This window comes from Echiichthys vipera, assembly GCF_963691815.1.
Source record: "Echiichthys vipera genome assembly, chromosome: 8".
NCBI lineage: Eukaryota > Metazoa > Chordata > Actinopteri > Perciformes > Trachinidae > Echiichthys > Echiichthys vipera.
The window spans coordinates 29,880,204-29,898,024 of record NC_139833.1 but is presented as its reverse complement, the minus strand read 5'-3'; the positions used below and the strand labels follow the sequence as shown (position 1 = coordinate 29,898,024).

Sequence of the window (17,821 nt, the reverse complement as noted above, 5' to 3'; positions counted from 1 at the left end):
GTGAAAGCTCGCCTTTGAAGTTGGAAATGGAGACTGGAACGTAATCCTGTAAAATATAGTTCTAAATAAAGCTGCATCAAAATTTCATCAGCTGGTACCAATGGCCTGCAGGCTCACTTTCACCAGTTTCACTAGGTGACACACAACCTCATTGATCCGAAATGTGAGGCAATACATAACAGGAGAACGTAATAAGGAACATGTGACCAGTGGACCAAACCTGTTGAAAACAGCATGCCTATAAGTATTAGCAGACAACCCATCAAAATGAGTGACAAGTGCTGAGTGGGACAAATAACACACTATCTGCCTAAGAGAAAACATGCATACTAAATCCTAAAAAAGAACTAACCTTTAAAGTGTAATTTTGGCGCAAAATCATCTAATGGTTTTTTTCAGCACTTATTGTACATACAGTACATCCAATATACTATAGACACCATTTTTTTCATCTATTGTTTTCTGTGAAGGGACTCTTCTCATGTTACTGCAGAGGTTTGGTGTTATTTTGAGCAGTATTAGTGGTTAAAAAAGACATTTTAATGTGTTCACCGTACTGCCCCGAGCTAATTAGTGTTAGCCCGGCCGGCTGTTAGCGACTCTACCGGATTTCTTCGTTAATAGTTGTTACACGAAAAAACCTATCTCGATGGCTTATTTGATGTATGTAAGTGCTAAAAAAAGACCATGGGATGATTTTGCGCCTGAATTACACTAAGCTTTTTTTTATGTTTCTGTTATGTTGATGTGGTTTATAAGGCGAGATGGATCCTCTGGATGGAGCTACACTCCAACCACTCCCTTTGATTACAGTGCCAGAGAATGCTGGCACTGTAATCTGCTTGGGTGTACTGGGAACAGCCCCTGATGGTACAGATGCTGTAAATATTAACGGGATTCATCCTGCATCCTTACGCATCAATACATGCCCTGCATCACCGACATGTTGCCCAATTTGACAAAAGTCGCCAGCAAGTAACAACAACAGAAAGCTACAAAACAGAGCAGTGACTTGTTGAATCTCAGGGGGCCTTTACTTGACATTTATAGGCTAGATTGAACACACAAAAACAGGTTCACAAAAATGAAAACCACATTACTGTAGGTCTGTCATTCTGCATGTGAGCAAATGCTAAACTAACTAATGTTTAAAACTGTACCAATCAATATCTTTATATCAATAATGGATCAGAATGGCGTCCTGTGCTATGGCTATGCCTGCCGCTGCCTGCTACTCTCACCCACTGGCTGCTACTGTGCATGTGCGAGCCGAGCCAGAGGCTAAGTGGTCAGGCTTCTTCAAGTTTTAAGTTCCGCACCGCAAAACACGACTATACATTCGGCATATTAACGCCATGCATGCCACATTTACAGACCGCAGTCCACCTCTGTACCTGTCCAGAAGTGCCCGTACCATGAGGGTTCGGTACGAATACATGCATCATTACACCCCTAAAAGGTGATAGCATGTTATGTAGCACATAAGTCTAGAGTGGCCATGAAAAGCAGCTAAATCTGATTACCAACCAACCCTGCCTCAAATGACGTCAAGTCCGCCTCGGTTGGGTCTGAAGGCTGCAATTTTTGGGTTGTAGAAGAAGTGAGGTTACCAGATATTTGTATCCTGCTCTTCAGCTCTGTTTGAGGCTTGCGGCAAGAGTCTAAATTAGCCACTACTAGCATAACACACCCAAATCTCCAAATTAATTGTTAATTGCATTGAAGGTAATATAGGCAACAGGTTTTAAAAAGGAAAAAGAATGCAATAAATAAGAAAGACATCAATGGTGCATTGATTTTGATACTTTCTAAAAAAAAAATGAGTCTGACAATGTCATAGGAGAGCAATGCTTAGTAGATGGCTCCTGATTTTCAAGTCAAACTATCTTTCTCCACATTTAGATGTCTTAATCTTTTGAAACATCACCACATCTCCACACAACCCTCACTTACACAGGAGGTGAAAGTCTGAACCATATCGGTGGGGTATACTTGAATGGAGGTTACAGTGTCACAAAATTACAAAAAAAGGCCAGGGCTGCTTTTTTTGCAAACACTTTTCATCAGAATAGAAAAGAGCACCAAATTCATTGCCCTAGTTGCTGGAGTGCACTCGAAACAGACCAAGGCCATGTGTTTTAGACAGCCACAACATACATATACTGTTGTCATGGTAGGGGTGTTTATCCTGCTGACGATTAGAAGAGAGAATGTAGCACACACAGGGTTTAGTGTTACCACAACAACCTGCAGTAAGCTGCAGACATCCCGGACAAATGCATCGAAAGACGTCATTTTGTAAAAAAAACTGACTGATGCTGTTCAGTCCAGCAGCTGTAATGATCAGCTGTTGGTCTGTATGTCAGAGCACAGCAGGAGTTAGGATTTCATCTCTGCCCACTGATTATCAACCAACGATGCATTCAACTCCACACCAAAATCTCTTTATATAGCATGCGAAATCAATACAGTGGACGAGTCAGTCAAATCAATGGCTTTAAATCAATAAGTGAAGTTAGACTGAACAATGCCTTCATTTAGAGAGAAGATGACTTGTGCAGTGAGAACGGACATGGTGATGTGGAAGATAAATCAGATAGCACATTTAATATCAACATTCAGTGAAAAGATGATTTCATTACTATGACATTTGGCATTTCTGAACACTCACTCACTCGAGTGGTGCACAAACACTGAAGCAGAAAAAAACCTTGTCCTGCATATTTATCTAGTCTTACTGTTAAGACCATGAAGAAACAGTGGAATTAATGTGTCCCTTGATATTTGATACCTCGCTCTTTCCAGTGTCAGCAGAAAACCCTCATCACTTTCCTGCAGTTTAACCGTCCTCTGGCTCTATTACTGATGTTGTCACTAACAATGCCCAGGACCTGCTGCACTGAGGTCTGCCTGATCAAAATAGTGCTGCCGTCTGCATTGTCAAACTAAGCAGTGGTGGTACAGACCAACTTGGACATCTCTAGCCTTGAGACTGATTAGATCCACATTGTTCCTGCGTCTCGTCCACTCTGGGTGTGTTCTCAGCAGTACCACTCGCTAAGAAAGAGGCTCCACAGCACACACATCCCAACCAAGGCCTGTATGCATTCAGGATGTTATTTGTGACAGTGTTTAGTGTGAACAGAGTTCACTTTATTTACTTCACTGCATGATTTCCTACATCTCTTAGACTGTCTTTGTCCCACAGAATGAGTCTTATCTTCATATGTTTTACTTGTAGGCTAAGATGCTAATACTCAGAAAGAGGTCTTACTAAGTTCTCCAACTTAAAATTCACCGTCACTTCAGCTTTGTTTATGCTCAAGACTAAGCAGATGGCGCACTGGCCACATTTATGCTTATGATCTCTTGTTCGTTTCAGAATTCTTCAAAATGCCAGGGTAGCGTACAAACAAAATAATCTGTGAATATGCACAAAGAAGAAGAAGTAAAGAGTTGAAGTTGACAGTAGGCCGCATGGAAACGCTAGTAAACAACGACATACCACCAAACATTGCATTTGTACATCTGTGTAGACTTCACTAATTATGAAAGTTATTGTCTCTTACCTCTAAAACAACATTACTGTCCACATCTTGATGTTTCACTAACTGGACATCATCATAGATTTGACAAAGTAAACTTTAATTCGACAACTTGTGGAAAAATGCAATTTTTTCCAGGCTGGTGGCGCTCTCTGTTACTCCCTGTCTAACCAACTGGCCACAATGAAATGAGAAGTGCAGCCTGCCCAGTTCCAAAAATTCAGAACAACAAAACTTTATGGAGCCTTCCCACCAGATGCCAACAACATAGTGATCATATTTTGCTAGCGCAGGCCCTCGTGCTGGGAACACTATGGAGTGTTTTCCCCCCAAAGATCAGTTTGTTTGGTACATGAACACAACAATCCCAATACATCCCAAAACAGGTAAGCCAAGATCACCAAGAAAGGGCAGTCTTGGCTTGCCTCCAATTGATCCCTGGAGCGGTTCTTTTGCAGTGCAAACTCAATCAACCCAGCAACCGAAACAACTGACTCACAACTGTGGTTCACACTCCAACATAGTAGGTGGCCACCCTTCATAAAACAGAAAGAAGAAGAGTTGTGCTGTGCATGACAGGGCATGTTCCTGTTTACAGCATATACATTCAAAAGGATACTTTAGTAAAAGAAGAGAATTATCAGTATCAACATATAATCAAAGTACAAAAAGTTAAAGTACTTATTATGCAGAAAGGCCTATTTCAGAATCATTTAATTATAGCGTTTGTACATTAATGTGTACATTACTTTAATGTTGCAGTAGGTAAAGGTGGAGCTTCTTTTTCACTACACTGACTGCCAGGTTGCTTCTGAATTTCCACAAAGGATCAATTCGGTTGTTAAGTCGTGACGTAACACCCAATATAATTTCCGGGTTCAAGCTGGTCCAAACCTCGTATTTTTACAATGCAGCAGTGCAGTGTTCCCCGTTGTTTCAACAGATCTGAGTTTTTTTAGAAAAAACAAACAGAATTGTCATTTTACCTGTTTTTTTTTCTATTTAAAGAAAGAAGATAAAGTACAGTGTCTGCTCTAAAATGAAAAACAGAGACAAAAAACCCAAAACACAACATGAATCCCGCTATCCCTCCCCACAACCAAATGTCAAACACGGTCACAATTGCCAACTAAGTAACTGAATAACATATAACATAAGTAAATAGGTAAAGTACAATGAAACCATTTAAGTACAAAAACTATGACTTATAGCAAAAATAAATAAAGTCATTTAAGAAAGACAAAAACAAGGGGGGGCGGGGGGGCTCTCCTTCGAAGTATTAGAATGTGTCCTCAGCCTCATCAGGAGTAACAGTGAGACTGTTACTAATAAGAGCCAGCAGTGGGTCCCAGGATTGGTGGAATGCCCCCAAAGATCCCCTCTGTGAAAACCTTAACTTCTCTAACCTTAGACATTGTAACATTTCACGTATCCAACTATTGTGAGTCGGTGGAGAAACACGTTTCTATTTAAGGAAAATGTGACATCTGGCAAGCAGGGTGGTAAAGGCCACGACACGTTGTGTAGTTATGGGCAGATTTTTAGATGGTGGAAGCCCAAAGAGAGCAGTCAGGGGATTTGGCCTGTTTAAGGGTTTACATTTTATTTATTTCTTATGGATGAAAAATATTTCTAACTGATGAAAGAGGTGATCGTAATTGTTCACATGTTCGGCTGTTGTTGTTTTGAAAGAGTGTTACGTCAGACTGAACAGCCGGATAGAGTCTTAATAGAGAGTCAATAATACATTGGAATTTATTTGTTGATTATATTTGGATTATTAATCAGAATCTGAAAAGGAGTTTGTAACTAAAGGCATCAAACAAACAGTGGAGTAAAAAGTACAAGTCTAGAGTAGTACCTACAATTGTATATAAGTAAAGTGAGCAATGAGTAAAGGTACTTTGTTACATTCCACTACTGTAAAATTCACATTAATTATTTGGACATTCAGATAAGATGTCAGACAGTAGATATAGGGCTGTAAATGATGAGCGGGGCTATTGGGTTGTCATGTTATTTGTATAATGGACACCTGCCAGCCTCTCAGAAACTATTTCCTGTGGCCAAGACTACAGTATAATTAAATGCAAAACCTTACTTGGTATTCAATTACTCTAGTTCATTCATGTACAGCCTAACCTGATGTATATTACATTACAAAGTCCTCAAAGTGCAAGATAGATAATGTCTTTTAATGAGTCACAGCTACACTGTTGCGAAACCCTTCAAGGTCAGTCCAAGGAGAGTCGGGAGAGCAGCCTGTTCATCATGATTGGACCAGCAGGCCTTTGCAGGGGGTTAACACATCCCAGCATGCTCTCTACTCCCCAGACACCATTCTCTTCCATCTGCATACATAAGTAATCAAGTGTAAGGCCCCTTGATGTCGATCAACAGCTCAGAGGTACAGACATTTAGATATCCAATTACTCCTCATGAAGGTCAGGATAAGTGGGGGGTCAATGTCGAATCTGATATTTCGTTAAGACTGTAATTACTAAGGTGCTATTAGAAGCTACCATGATGAACGTGTGCCATATTGATTGTTATATAGATGAGGGTAGAGGTGCAGGTACATGCAAGCTATGTCCTCATTGTACAAGAGTGTATCAAGGACATACTGCACGTCAGGGACAGAGTGTGTGGCATGACAGATAAAGGTGTTTACGTTCTCTATTGTTTGAACTGTTTGTGATGAGTCATCCAGTGTGGCTGAGGGAGAACCTATCATTTATCACAGGAAGGTACCTTTCCACAATGTAGCACTATGATGGGGCATCCTACAATGTACATTAAGCACACATCCCAGTCAGGCTATATTAAACATCAACTGTCAGATTAAATGTGTAAAAGCTGTGGAGAGATTTGGAGAGGCCCGGTCTACCATTATGCCACTAATGAGTCCAACTCATACTGAGGTAATTTCATTACAGCTCCCACTGGTCCAGTTGTGACACTGTTACGCCGTCTCTCTGTGATCTCTGTCTAAACTCCTGCCAGCATGACAGTCATTCCCTGTTCTTGTACCGATGTTTTCCAAAAACAGCTGGGAAGAAAATCTTTCAATTGATGACCCTACATCAAACCAAATTACTCCTTGTGACGGTCATCGAAGCAAACCCCTCCACATCCCGGGAAGATAATGCTGAGTGTCTTCAATTGGAAACCTGGGGTTAAACAGAGGCTGTGTTGTGTATTAAAGCTGGAGTTACATGAACCTGCAACATATCAGGAAAAAACTGGAGTTTTGTCACAAAAGAAAGAACTAAAAACAGAGATGTTACCTCTATCCATGCAGGTGGCATGTAGATTAGAATAGTTACAAGAATAAGATAGGTTAGAAAAAAGTTAGAGTCAAATAGCTGACAACATGGATAATGACATTCCTCTATATGTCCTGAACTGAATCCAGGACCACCCACACTATTTCACAAAAACAACAGCCAGGAGCCATGATGTATGAAACATTTTTGCTGAGGGGAATGACAAAAATAGTCACTGAACAAACCTTGAAACACCTGTGAAAGAGTCAGCAGTATTGAGGGAATAACCTGTTTATTTACAATGTGTCAGGCTTTTGTAGCTTTGGCTTACTGTATATCTTGGTTGTAAACAGACAAAGTTTTACCTTTTTGGAAGAGAAAATGAAGGCAAATGTTGATGTTATTACACAATCTGTCTGTTGTAAAACTCGAAAATTTGATTTAGGGTTAAAGGTGTTCGTCATTCCATAACGCAGTGAATGATAAGATGAGACAATTTAGGTGCATTTACTTTAATGTATATTAAAGGGATACTTTACCCATTTAAATAAAAGGCTTGGATTAAATGTAGTGTCGTTCCGATACGATACCAGTATGGGGTAATGCCTCCGATGCCTAAAAATTGGTATCATATTGGGGAGTGCGCAAATCTATGCAACAATCTGAAAAATCTTGTTTATGTTACTTTTTAGTTAAAATGAATGTTCCGTTCATCTATTAACAAGTACCTCTTCCTCTAATAACATGGCTTAACTGGGAGTTTGTTTTCCCTTCTGACCCAACTTAACAAAGCAATTAAGTGACTGTTGAGGTAAGAAGGGATGGCCCTTAGAAACAATGAAGCATATCTGTTTGTTTAAATAGGTGCACAGTAGGGGGCACCCAGTGGCTCAGTGGTAGAGCAGGGTCCCGTCAATTTCCTATTCAACGACTTGTTACGTGCATGAAAAAGTGGCAGCAACTGTAAATGACACTGACAATTAGTAGACTACCAAAGACTACTAAGAAAGAAATCATATACAGTTATTTCATTTCTTTGATTGTGGTGAAAATCACTCTAGCTTGTTACTTGCTACTGATTGCCAGACTAGCTCCAGCTATTTCTGCACATCTCTATCCAGAAAACATTACACATTTCATCAAAATTAAAAGACAATCATGGCTCTTCTCCTTTCTCTCTTCTTTTTTTTGATATAGGCTAGCAGGCAGAAGCAGCTTTGGCAAGTAAGACTTAGGCGTGCATCCCAAATCAAAGCTCCACTTCATAAATGTTCTCATCCAAAATGAAGACTCAGATTAACAGCGCTCCAGTTACATTTTAATGAGCACATGTAGACACAAACAAACAAGCTGTGTGTACGCACACTCTCAGTTTATTCATAATGGTGAAGCAGTTCATCAGAGAGGAGAGCACTAAACAAAGTCAGAAGCACAAAGTACAAATGCTTTGGATTTATTATCCATGCTTCTGTTCCACACTTCATTCCATTCAAATCAAAGCTAAAGTGCTATGTGATATGTTTGACTGATTCCATTTTAATGAAAGACTTTTAATTTGATTCTTGCATTGTACTCAAGTGTTATATGACTCGAGGGAACCCAAAAGGAAAGCCAATATTAAATACACACAGAAAAAAGCCACAACAGCACACAGCAATCTCTGACACACACAGATTTCCTCACACACTTTATGTTTCGTTCAGCAGTTTAGCGAGAGAAAAATGCTTTGTTTCGTATTCAGCAAAAATGGCAATGAGCTTTTGGAGTCTTTGAATTTCAAGATGGCAGCCTATTATAGTCAATTCTGAGTGTATCCGTGTCATCGACTGTGCTGACACAGCTCCCTGAAGATGGAGAGCTGGCTTGGTTTAATCATCTTCTCACCCACAGTACCATGATCACACACACACTGCGAGGGAACAGGTGGATGGATGCGGCATTGTGACAGCACTCTGTCTCCATCACATTATGGATAGCTTAAGCTGCTCCTATAGCTTACTTTCCCACAACAGAAACTGCCTACTGTAAACAAATTCCTTTATTCTTTTTGTGCGTATCTTTGCCTCACAGACAACAAACATCTAAAGTAAACATGCAGTGTAGGCAAAGGAGCAATCACTATCCTACCAATGAAGTGACAGCACCTCTTTGATACATGCATCTGGATTGGAGAGGTGGGTGCCAGTCCTGACCGTGTGGTTTCCCATAGCTATGCGCAGGTATGGATCAACACACAGACAGACCTAGGCTGCGATTTAGAGGCACATCATGTGCCAGCCCCCAGAATAGACCAGACTGTCTTTTTTTTTTTTTTTTTTACTGTTTTTACATTTACTTCAGTGACATAAGAAAAACCTTATCCCTATTGGCCCAGAAGCAACATAAAAAAAATGGAGCTGTGTAAATGTGGCAAACATCTGCCCTATCGGCTGTCCCAACGGCCACATCATGTGGCCATGTTCACAAGGTTAATTTGGTTTTCAAAAAACACAACACTGAAACTGGAAAGCATAGCGACAAATACCAAATATGAAAATATGATAGTGGAGTGCAAAGATTAAAAGCACAACAGGTGAAAAAACACCAACATCTACTAAAGACAATCACTAAATTAACAACAAAACAGAGTGTTCTGTACTGCTGCACATGTTGTGCCTGTTTGTTTAGAAAACTTAAAGTTATTACCAGCCTGCAGATTTACTATGAAGCCTTTTTTCTGAAGCATTACTGTTTATAAAGGCTGTCCAACTGTGTGTGTATGCCAGTGTGTGTGCATGTAGGCATGCAAGCATGTAAAGGTAAAGCATGATGAGTAAGGGCCCATGACTACCTTAATCCACCCCTGGCGTGTTGTATATAGCTGTATACCAAGCCTCGGTTTAGCATGCAAATGTAAAGATTTCCCTTTAGCTCTGGATGGGCAGTGCAGGCGATGTTCTTTTATCTTTCTAACTCTCACACAGAATTTACCTACAGAACAGTAGGTGTAGAAACAAATTCCAACATGCTAAGAAATAAGGCAAATATTTCTACATGAGAATGGCCTTAATTGACTCCTGTGGGGATTTTTAAACATGAAGTGCTTATTTTTGTCACAATATAATTGAAGTTTTATTATTACTCACTGTGCATGTATAGAAGTTAAATAAAAATGATGTAGCATGCACATTATTATCAATTTAACACAGAGGGCATAATTAAAGGATGTTACAGATAAGCTCCAGGTTAAAACTAGGTGCAGTAAGATGAGAGGGGACCAGGAAGTGGAAGTGTGGAGTAGGGAGTGTTCTTTCGACAGGAACTGGCTGTTCATTTGAGGAACCGTGTGACCAGGGGGAGGAGTATTCAACTTGGGAATGAATGAGAGCCAGTCTGGGAGTGATTGAGATTCTAAAGCCTGAACCAGGGACTGCTTCAGCAATAATCTGAACCAATCACAACAACCTAATGAACTTTATTGCTGTTTAAATTCCTTGTGAAGAGATGGGGGTGGGGCTCTTTCTGCCAGGATGACTGTGATTCTGACCCCAGAGAGACCCCTTGGCCAAGCAGAAAATACTTTTCTGTTTTTAACATAAACTTTTTAAACTTTATGAAGTAGTATGGCTCTCCTCGAGTAAGAACATGACACTCCCGGTTGCTATGGCCGTGAAGCGCCCTGCTCTTGCATTGCCCATTTGGAGTTTACCGTGATACAAGGGGCAAATTATTACCACTCAAAATATTTGTAATTATCTGTCCAATTAATTCTTTGCAGTTGTATGCCAACCAGTCATTTGGCTGCTTACACCTGTAAGGAGTTAGTTTCTCATGTTCTTCTTTCTTTTATATAATTTATTTGTGTTGTGGATTGTTAAATCTGAGGCCATGGCTCTTAGCAGGAAACCGGTGGATTGCTTACTCCAGGTAAGGAATGAGTCCTTACTCCAAGTGAAGGAGTTCAAGTACCTCGGGATCTTGTTCACGAGTGAGGGGACGATGGAGCGTGAGTTTGGCCGGAGAATCGGAGCAGCAGGGGCGGTGTTGCAGTCGCTCTACCGCACCGTTGTGACGAAAAGAGAGCTGTGCCGGAAGGCAAAGCTCTCGATCTACCGGTCAATCTTCGTTCCTACCCTCACCTATGGTCATGAAAGCTGGGTCATGACCGAAAGAAAGAGGTCACGGGTACAAGCGGCTGAAATGGGTTTTCTCAGGAGGTCGGCTGGAGTCTCCCTTACAGATAGGGTGAGAAGTTCAGCCATCCGTGAGGAACTCGGAGTAGAGCCGCTGCTCCTTAGCGTTGAAAGGAGCCAGTTGAGGTGGTTCAGGCATCTAGTAAGGATGAACCCTGGGCACCTCCTTAGGGAGGTGTTCCCGGCACGTCCAGCTTGGAGGAGGCCTCGGGGAAGACCCAGGACCAGGTGGAGAGATTATATCTCCACACTGGCCTGGGAACACCTCAGGATCCCCCAGTTAGAGCTGGTTAATGTGGCCCGGGAAAGGGAAGTTTGGGGTCCCCTGCTAAAGCTGATGCCCCCGCGACCCGACCCCGGATAAGCGGATGAAGATGAGATGAGATGAGATGAGATGATTGTTTTTTATATTAAAAGACTGTTGGAGATGTGGTTAAGCTGTGAGTGATAAAAGGTGCATCATACTCAGAGCGACTGGCAGAATATTAAGCCAACAAGACAGCACTGAATGCCGCACAGGGATGGTGGTTTTGACGACCCTGCTCAGATCACCACACAGCTTCACAACATTCCAGCCCATGGACACCGGCACTATTGTTTATCCACTTGGACTCACCGTTCATGGGAGCCGCAGCTAGTGCTAGTGGAGCCTTGGCAGTGGAACGAGCAATGCGGCTGAGCTACCAATGGTCTGCTATCTCAAGCTCTCTCTGGTTTCTGAAAGCAGCCCTCATGAGTGTTTCCCTTGTTTTCAACCTCTTCATAAGAGCCATAGCTTTAAACCCCTAGACCAAACTAGTTCATAATAACAAAAGGTAGTGTATTTTTTGTTTTGTGAAACCATGATGCTTCACAAATATGTTCAACCCAGCAGCACAGAAGAATTCCGTATCCAACGAAATGTCTCCCCTTCTGTTCCTGAAATATGGTGTTGAATAATGGACAGAAACATTATGATGTCACATTGAAGTTGACCTTTGACCTTTTGGATATAAATGTCATCATTTTTTATCCTATTAGACATTTGTGTAAAAGGGCATAATTAGCATAGCAACTCTTGAGGTATGGCCAAAATGCTTTTTGTAAAGTCAGAGTGACCTCCAAAATCAAATCAGTTTATCTTTGAGTCCAATTGGATGTTTGTGAAATTCCTCCAGGGGTTCCTGAGATCGAATGAATGTTTTTATCTCTGAATACATTAGAAAATAAATGTGATTTTGTGATATAACCACATTGTCCTGGTAAAGAAACTACAGACACACATTGCTGCAATTTCCACAAAGAACCTCCAGGCTACATAGCTGAAGGCTGTGAAAACAAAATTAGCTTTTGAGGTAACAAACCTTCATATTATAGTCTTATTGATTAAAAACATACTGGAATTAATTATTCAAGAGAAATGAATTAATGTTTTTTTCAATGGGAGAATGGATGGGCTTATGTATCCAGTACTAAAAATACATAAATATAAACCAAACCGAAGCTGTGAACTGTTTAACCTGGGATTAAAACAACATGAGAGAAAACACCAAAAGCATTTTGTTTTGATCCATCAAACCCACCATGCAATGTGACCACCTTGCAGTCAACATCCAGAAAAAGCCAAAGTGATAAATGATTTATGCAGACTGTATGCTACCACTAGCCACATTAAAAATACAGAATGTACACACAACCAAGGAGCATTTTGATCTGGGTTTCTTATATGTCTTATAGAAGATGTGCAAGAGCCTTTACGCTTCAGTTTAAACACCTCTCTGGGGTCAACCTTTTTAGAAATGTGGTAGCTGAAAATATCAACTCAAACATGTTGTGCTCAATTTATATAATTCACAGACCTCACACTAAGCAAATAATGAAGGGGGAAGTTTTCTTGTGGGTTGACCTGAAATCAATGATCACCTTTCTTTACATTAATGTCTTTTCAAATCCAATCAATGGAACATAGCTGAGCAGAAATGTCAGCCATTATCAGTAGAAGCCATTTTAAAACATGCTGAGAATCCTTTTTTTTTCTTTTTTTGAGTGGATAAGAATAGATCAAAAGTGACATTGTGCTGACCTTTTGGTGCTGAACATCTTGGCAGCGTCTTCTTTCTCCTGCTTAGAGGCTTTGGGAGGTCGTGGTTTGATGTGGACTTTTCAAACCTGCAGGCAGCACGCACACATCGATCCACACATACATACAAAGCAGAAAAGACAGGGACAGGGGACAGAAGGAGATAACAGTGAGATTTTCAGCATCACAGTCAGGTTGCCTTCAAGTTGTCTGAATGCCTTGGCCACGCTGACCTCAACAACCTCCATTAGCTGGCCTCCAACTGAGTGATTCAAATTGACCGGGCATGGCAGGAGGCAATGAGCAGAGCATAACTCAGCCAACATGACAGAGACAATGCATGGAGTCAAATGTCAGCTTTAATAAACATTTGCTTTACTTCACAATAGCACCAATTTAAAACAGAGTGGAATTAATTAGCACTGAAGCTCAACTGAAGCGACGAGGAACGATTAAAATGCAATTATAAAAGAGAACTATATATTGCTTGTGTAGGCAAATATGTCATATGTAGGCTGTTAAGTAGCAGAGTGTCTGACTGGTTACATTTCCAAACTGGGTCTGTCTCTAGAAGTCTCTGCTATACCTACCACATAATGGCTGGGAGTTAAGGTTATCAGAGACTGTGAAGGAGGAGCTGGAGTAAAAGAAGATAGGGTTCAATAATTAATGCCAAGGTCTATGCAGGCCTCACTTCTCACCCTCTCTTGTCTGTAATGAGATGAGTGGAGGGCCAGAGGGAAGGAGGGAAGAAAAAGGAAGGAGAATGAGGTGATTAAAGCACCCAGCTCTGCTCCTTCTCCCTTCTCTCTCCTCCAACAGTAAGACATGCCAGCATACATGCACACTTACACCATCTCATTTAAAACCCATGGAGAGTGTTTCCTCTCTCCTACACACTGGCAGGGAGCTAAATAAGCAGGTGTAGAGGTTAACATAGTAGTGTGACACTGGAAACATCTGATAATTCATTCAGGTGACATGGAAACCGCACATGTACTAACTTCTGTAAGGAATCTACGGCAGTGAAGTAGCCTACTGTGTGGCATCCATGAGTCACAGATGATAGCAGCACAGGCAAGCAGCCATAGAAAATCTTGATATTCTTCATATTCATAAAACAATTTTAAGTCTGTCAGCAGTTTATATGCTCTGACACTGCGTTATTGCCTAGGTATTACGTGCATTTGATAATGCAATTAGCTGGATCAAGGAATAGTCTCCTTGTCCTGTTAGAAGCCAAACAAACACACATCTAAGGTAAGGGTAAAAGCTCTTGTAAACAGTTGGACACCAGTTTCACACTCCATCAAGGGTGGCTTCACCACTGTACAAACCACAGTTGGTATCAAACTAAAACTACAGATATGCTACCAGCTCTGTGAGGCTGTAGACTGCTAATGTAAGAAGAATAGAAAAACCTCTTTATTCTGGCTTGGCAGTGTTCAAACATCATTCCACAACATGCCGCTGGCTTTGCACCACACCAATAAATTAACTTTGAGCTAATGTCATGATGCTAACGTGTTCCCGGTGACAAAGCGAATATGATATGTGAATGTTGACCAGGTATAAATTGCCATGAGAGCAAAATTAGCATGTCAACATGCTCACATTTGCTTATTAGACACAGGCAAGGCTGATGTGAATGGCATTCATTTTCAGGTATTTGGTTTTAAAATCGGCAAATTAAAAATTTGACGTAATGTAGTACTAACATTAGTTTGCAGGCTAGATGGCCAATTAGCTGCTCAGCTGCGGCACATTTAATAAAGGTAAACGTACTTAAAAATGTCACTTTGGTCCATTTGGATGCCAGTGTTGACATTACTCTTCAATACCAATGCTAACAACACGCGGTCTGAAATAATCTGTATAGTTTTTTTCTTGTTCTACTGCTGGAGATTTTTTTCCTGCTCCTTTTAATAATTTCAATATATATATATATATATATATATATATATATATATATATATATATATATATATATATAATGTTATTTTATTTATTCATTTATTTTTTAAAACACATTATGCAAAAAACTACTAGATAATTAAATGTGATCAGTTCAGCTGGACTTATATCTGTCAAACAAATGTTAGGGTTAGGGTCATCCTGAAGACCAAAGTCATCAGGATTAATCCTCTGGGGACCATGAGTGTCTGCACAAAATGGCATGCCAACCCATACAAATGTTGATATATCAGTTTGGAAAATATTTTAACTCTAAAGAAGTACATCATGTTTAAACAGGAGGTTGTTAATGAGATGAGACGTACCTCACCATAAAAAGGCTGCAGGTACATGCAAAATGGTAGCCAAATATTATAAAATAATTTATTTCATTATAGAAAAGTGTTCATCTAATCTGATGAAGCCCAGGGAGTACAGGGAGATCATTTTAAATAGTGACATAATTTTTGTTTCCAATGCTGTTAAAATGTGACTCATCCTTCCATTCATCACAGTGTTCCCGGCCTTTCAAATGATTACACAGAGTACTTTACTAAACCCATCCCTCCCGTCAGAGAAATAATAACAAAACTGAAATTAAATTTTTGGGGGATTTTAAAGCCAGCATCACCTGCCAATGGGCTTAAAGTGAGCACAAACTAATATGTTTCTTATTTAAGTAATATACAGTAAAATGAAAAGCAACTTGAACCCAGCAAAGAGGAGAAAAGAGAGGATACAAAACATGAATAAACCCAGATGCTGCATAGCCTTATTTGGGTGTACTCCATAAAGGTAAGTGTATTTGACTGTGTCATTTAAAGTCATTACTCATAGGATTTGAGATACCTTGTTTCTAGCGGCCTCTTTGGCAGTAAGGTGAAAGCCTGATCTTTCAGAAGAATTTGTCACTAACTATGTGTGTTCCCAATTTGAAAAAAGTGAACGCAGCATAACCGTGACAAGCTCGGCTGGCAGACCAACCGCTGTCAGCAGCATCACTAACATGGCCGCGTATTTACATCTAGCCCACGAATGTGGTCTAAAGTGGTCCAAGAACAGCAACAGCAAATGACTGCAGCACTTTCAGTAGAGTATGTGCAGCACACTCAGGTTTTCAGCTTGCCGTATCTTGCCGGCTTGGTTCCATTTTTGGAATCTGTTTGGGTTAGATGATTTCCTGCTGTGCAGCAAGCGAGCGACAATAGCTAGATCATTTTATCTTTGATTAGTTAAGCTGCAGGGTTTTTGGCATCAAAACCCGTAACACGGAATAAAAAGGTGCAGAAAAAAAACTCTTAGGAGCAGCATGTCACTAAAATGGGAAAAGCTGGTCCACCTTAAATGGTGAAGCTAGACCGCTTTTTCTAGCATTGGGGCTCCCTTCACTTTATTAGCAATCAAACACATGGGGCACAGGATGGCTTGGGCCTGGGGAGAACTTGTTGCATTTATTTGCCAACGATAAACTGTACACACTGAACGGCTGTGTTAAACATTACTAAGTAATTTCATACAACCAAGATTCTGTTAATGTATTGACCATTTCTTGCATAAAGTGTTTTGAGAAAGATATTTAGTCTACCATTTAGCTTTAAAATGAGAAAGCGTGTGACCAAGTCAGGCCAAAACCAAGCACTTGCCAACAAGCCAGCCAAACTTAAAATTTAACAATAAATTTTAACATATTGCTCAAGCAGATCCAAATGGGACTAAAAGCACTATAGTGTAAAATGTAGCGTATACAGTAGTTACAACTGTTTCAGGTAATCATAAAATCCTCAAAAGGTTACATATGGTTTATCTTCCTCTCTGCCTTATCAGTAATGCTTAAACCTACACCACAACAATGCACCAGTGGAGCCATGTGGTTCCTCCTGACATGAATAGACCATGTCTACTTCCATCTCTATGGCAATACAACCTTGTTTGAGGATGTTTTTCCTGCAGAGCTTCATTAAGCCAGCCTTGTGTTTAGCTTAATTGTCTGTGCGCATGCAAAGCATCCTAACAAACACTATCAGCATCCAAGCATGTAATGGATGGAGGCAAATTCCTCAGACAGACAGACAGACAGCAGGTATCGTCAGTGCTTCAGTGGGCATTTTTGCCGAAAACTGCTGGCCGTAAAACAACAATGACACGGATGATGTATTTAGCCTCACACACACAAACACACGCACACACACGTTTAAGTTCAGGGCTAACAGAGCTATTTAACAAAAAAACAAAGATGGGCTAAACATGTCCAGTGCACTGTTTACACAACCAACTGTAAATACATCAGGTCAAATGCTATGCAAATAGTATGGATTTGGTACAGTTGATAGAATAAGCTCTGTTTTCAATGTAAATTTCAGTTCTTCCTGACGCTGGGTATATGAATGATGGGAAGAGAATGAAAATAAAGATATCAGCTGTACTGGTTCCTGGATGAAATTCAGAGTGTGAGCAGAAGACGGGGGCTATTGATCTGAGGCAGGATTAGCTGGCCCAGCATGCAGCTAAATCAGTAACAGCCACGAAGAAGTACAGAGTAAAGAAAACAACACCAGCCATGTAACACGGTGGGTATAGCTCAAGTATTTTAAAGCAAGGCAGGGCCATTTTTTCTTCCAGTATGCCTTGTAAAAATTCAAGCCGTACACTATAAATGCTTTGTTTTTTTCACAGTGTTACTATATTCTCAACACTGTATAACAGGGGTCATCAACTACATTTTTCCAAGGGCCAGAATGTTTCTAAGCAGACACTGTGGGGGAGAGACTTTCAAATAAAGAAAATAAATAAGTCCTAATAAGTCTATCATTGTTTTCTATTTTCAAT

General features: G+C 40.4%; 1 protein-coding gene across 3 annotated transcripts in view; it reads right to left on the bottom strand.

The window, feature by feature from the left end:
• oxr1a (oxidation resistance 1a) overlaps positions 1-13,074 on the bottom strand; it is a 180,717-nt gene extending 167,643 nt beyond the window's left edge. For all 3 annotated transcript variants that reach the window (XM_083919230.1, XM_083919233.1, XM_083919231.1), the window contains exon 1: positions 13,046-13,074. In XM_083919230.1, the coding sequence (XP_083775356.1) occupies positions 13,046-13,062 (17 nt within the window). In that variant the 5' untranslated portion in view covers positions 13,063-13,074. The remainder of the gene's footprint in view (positions 1-13,045) is intronic.
• Between the last annotated feature and the right edge of the window lie 4,747 nt (positions 13,075-17,821).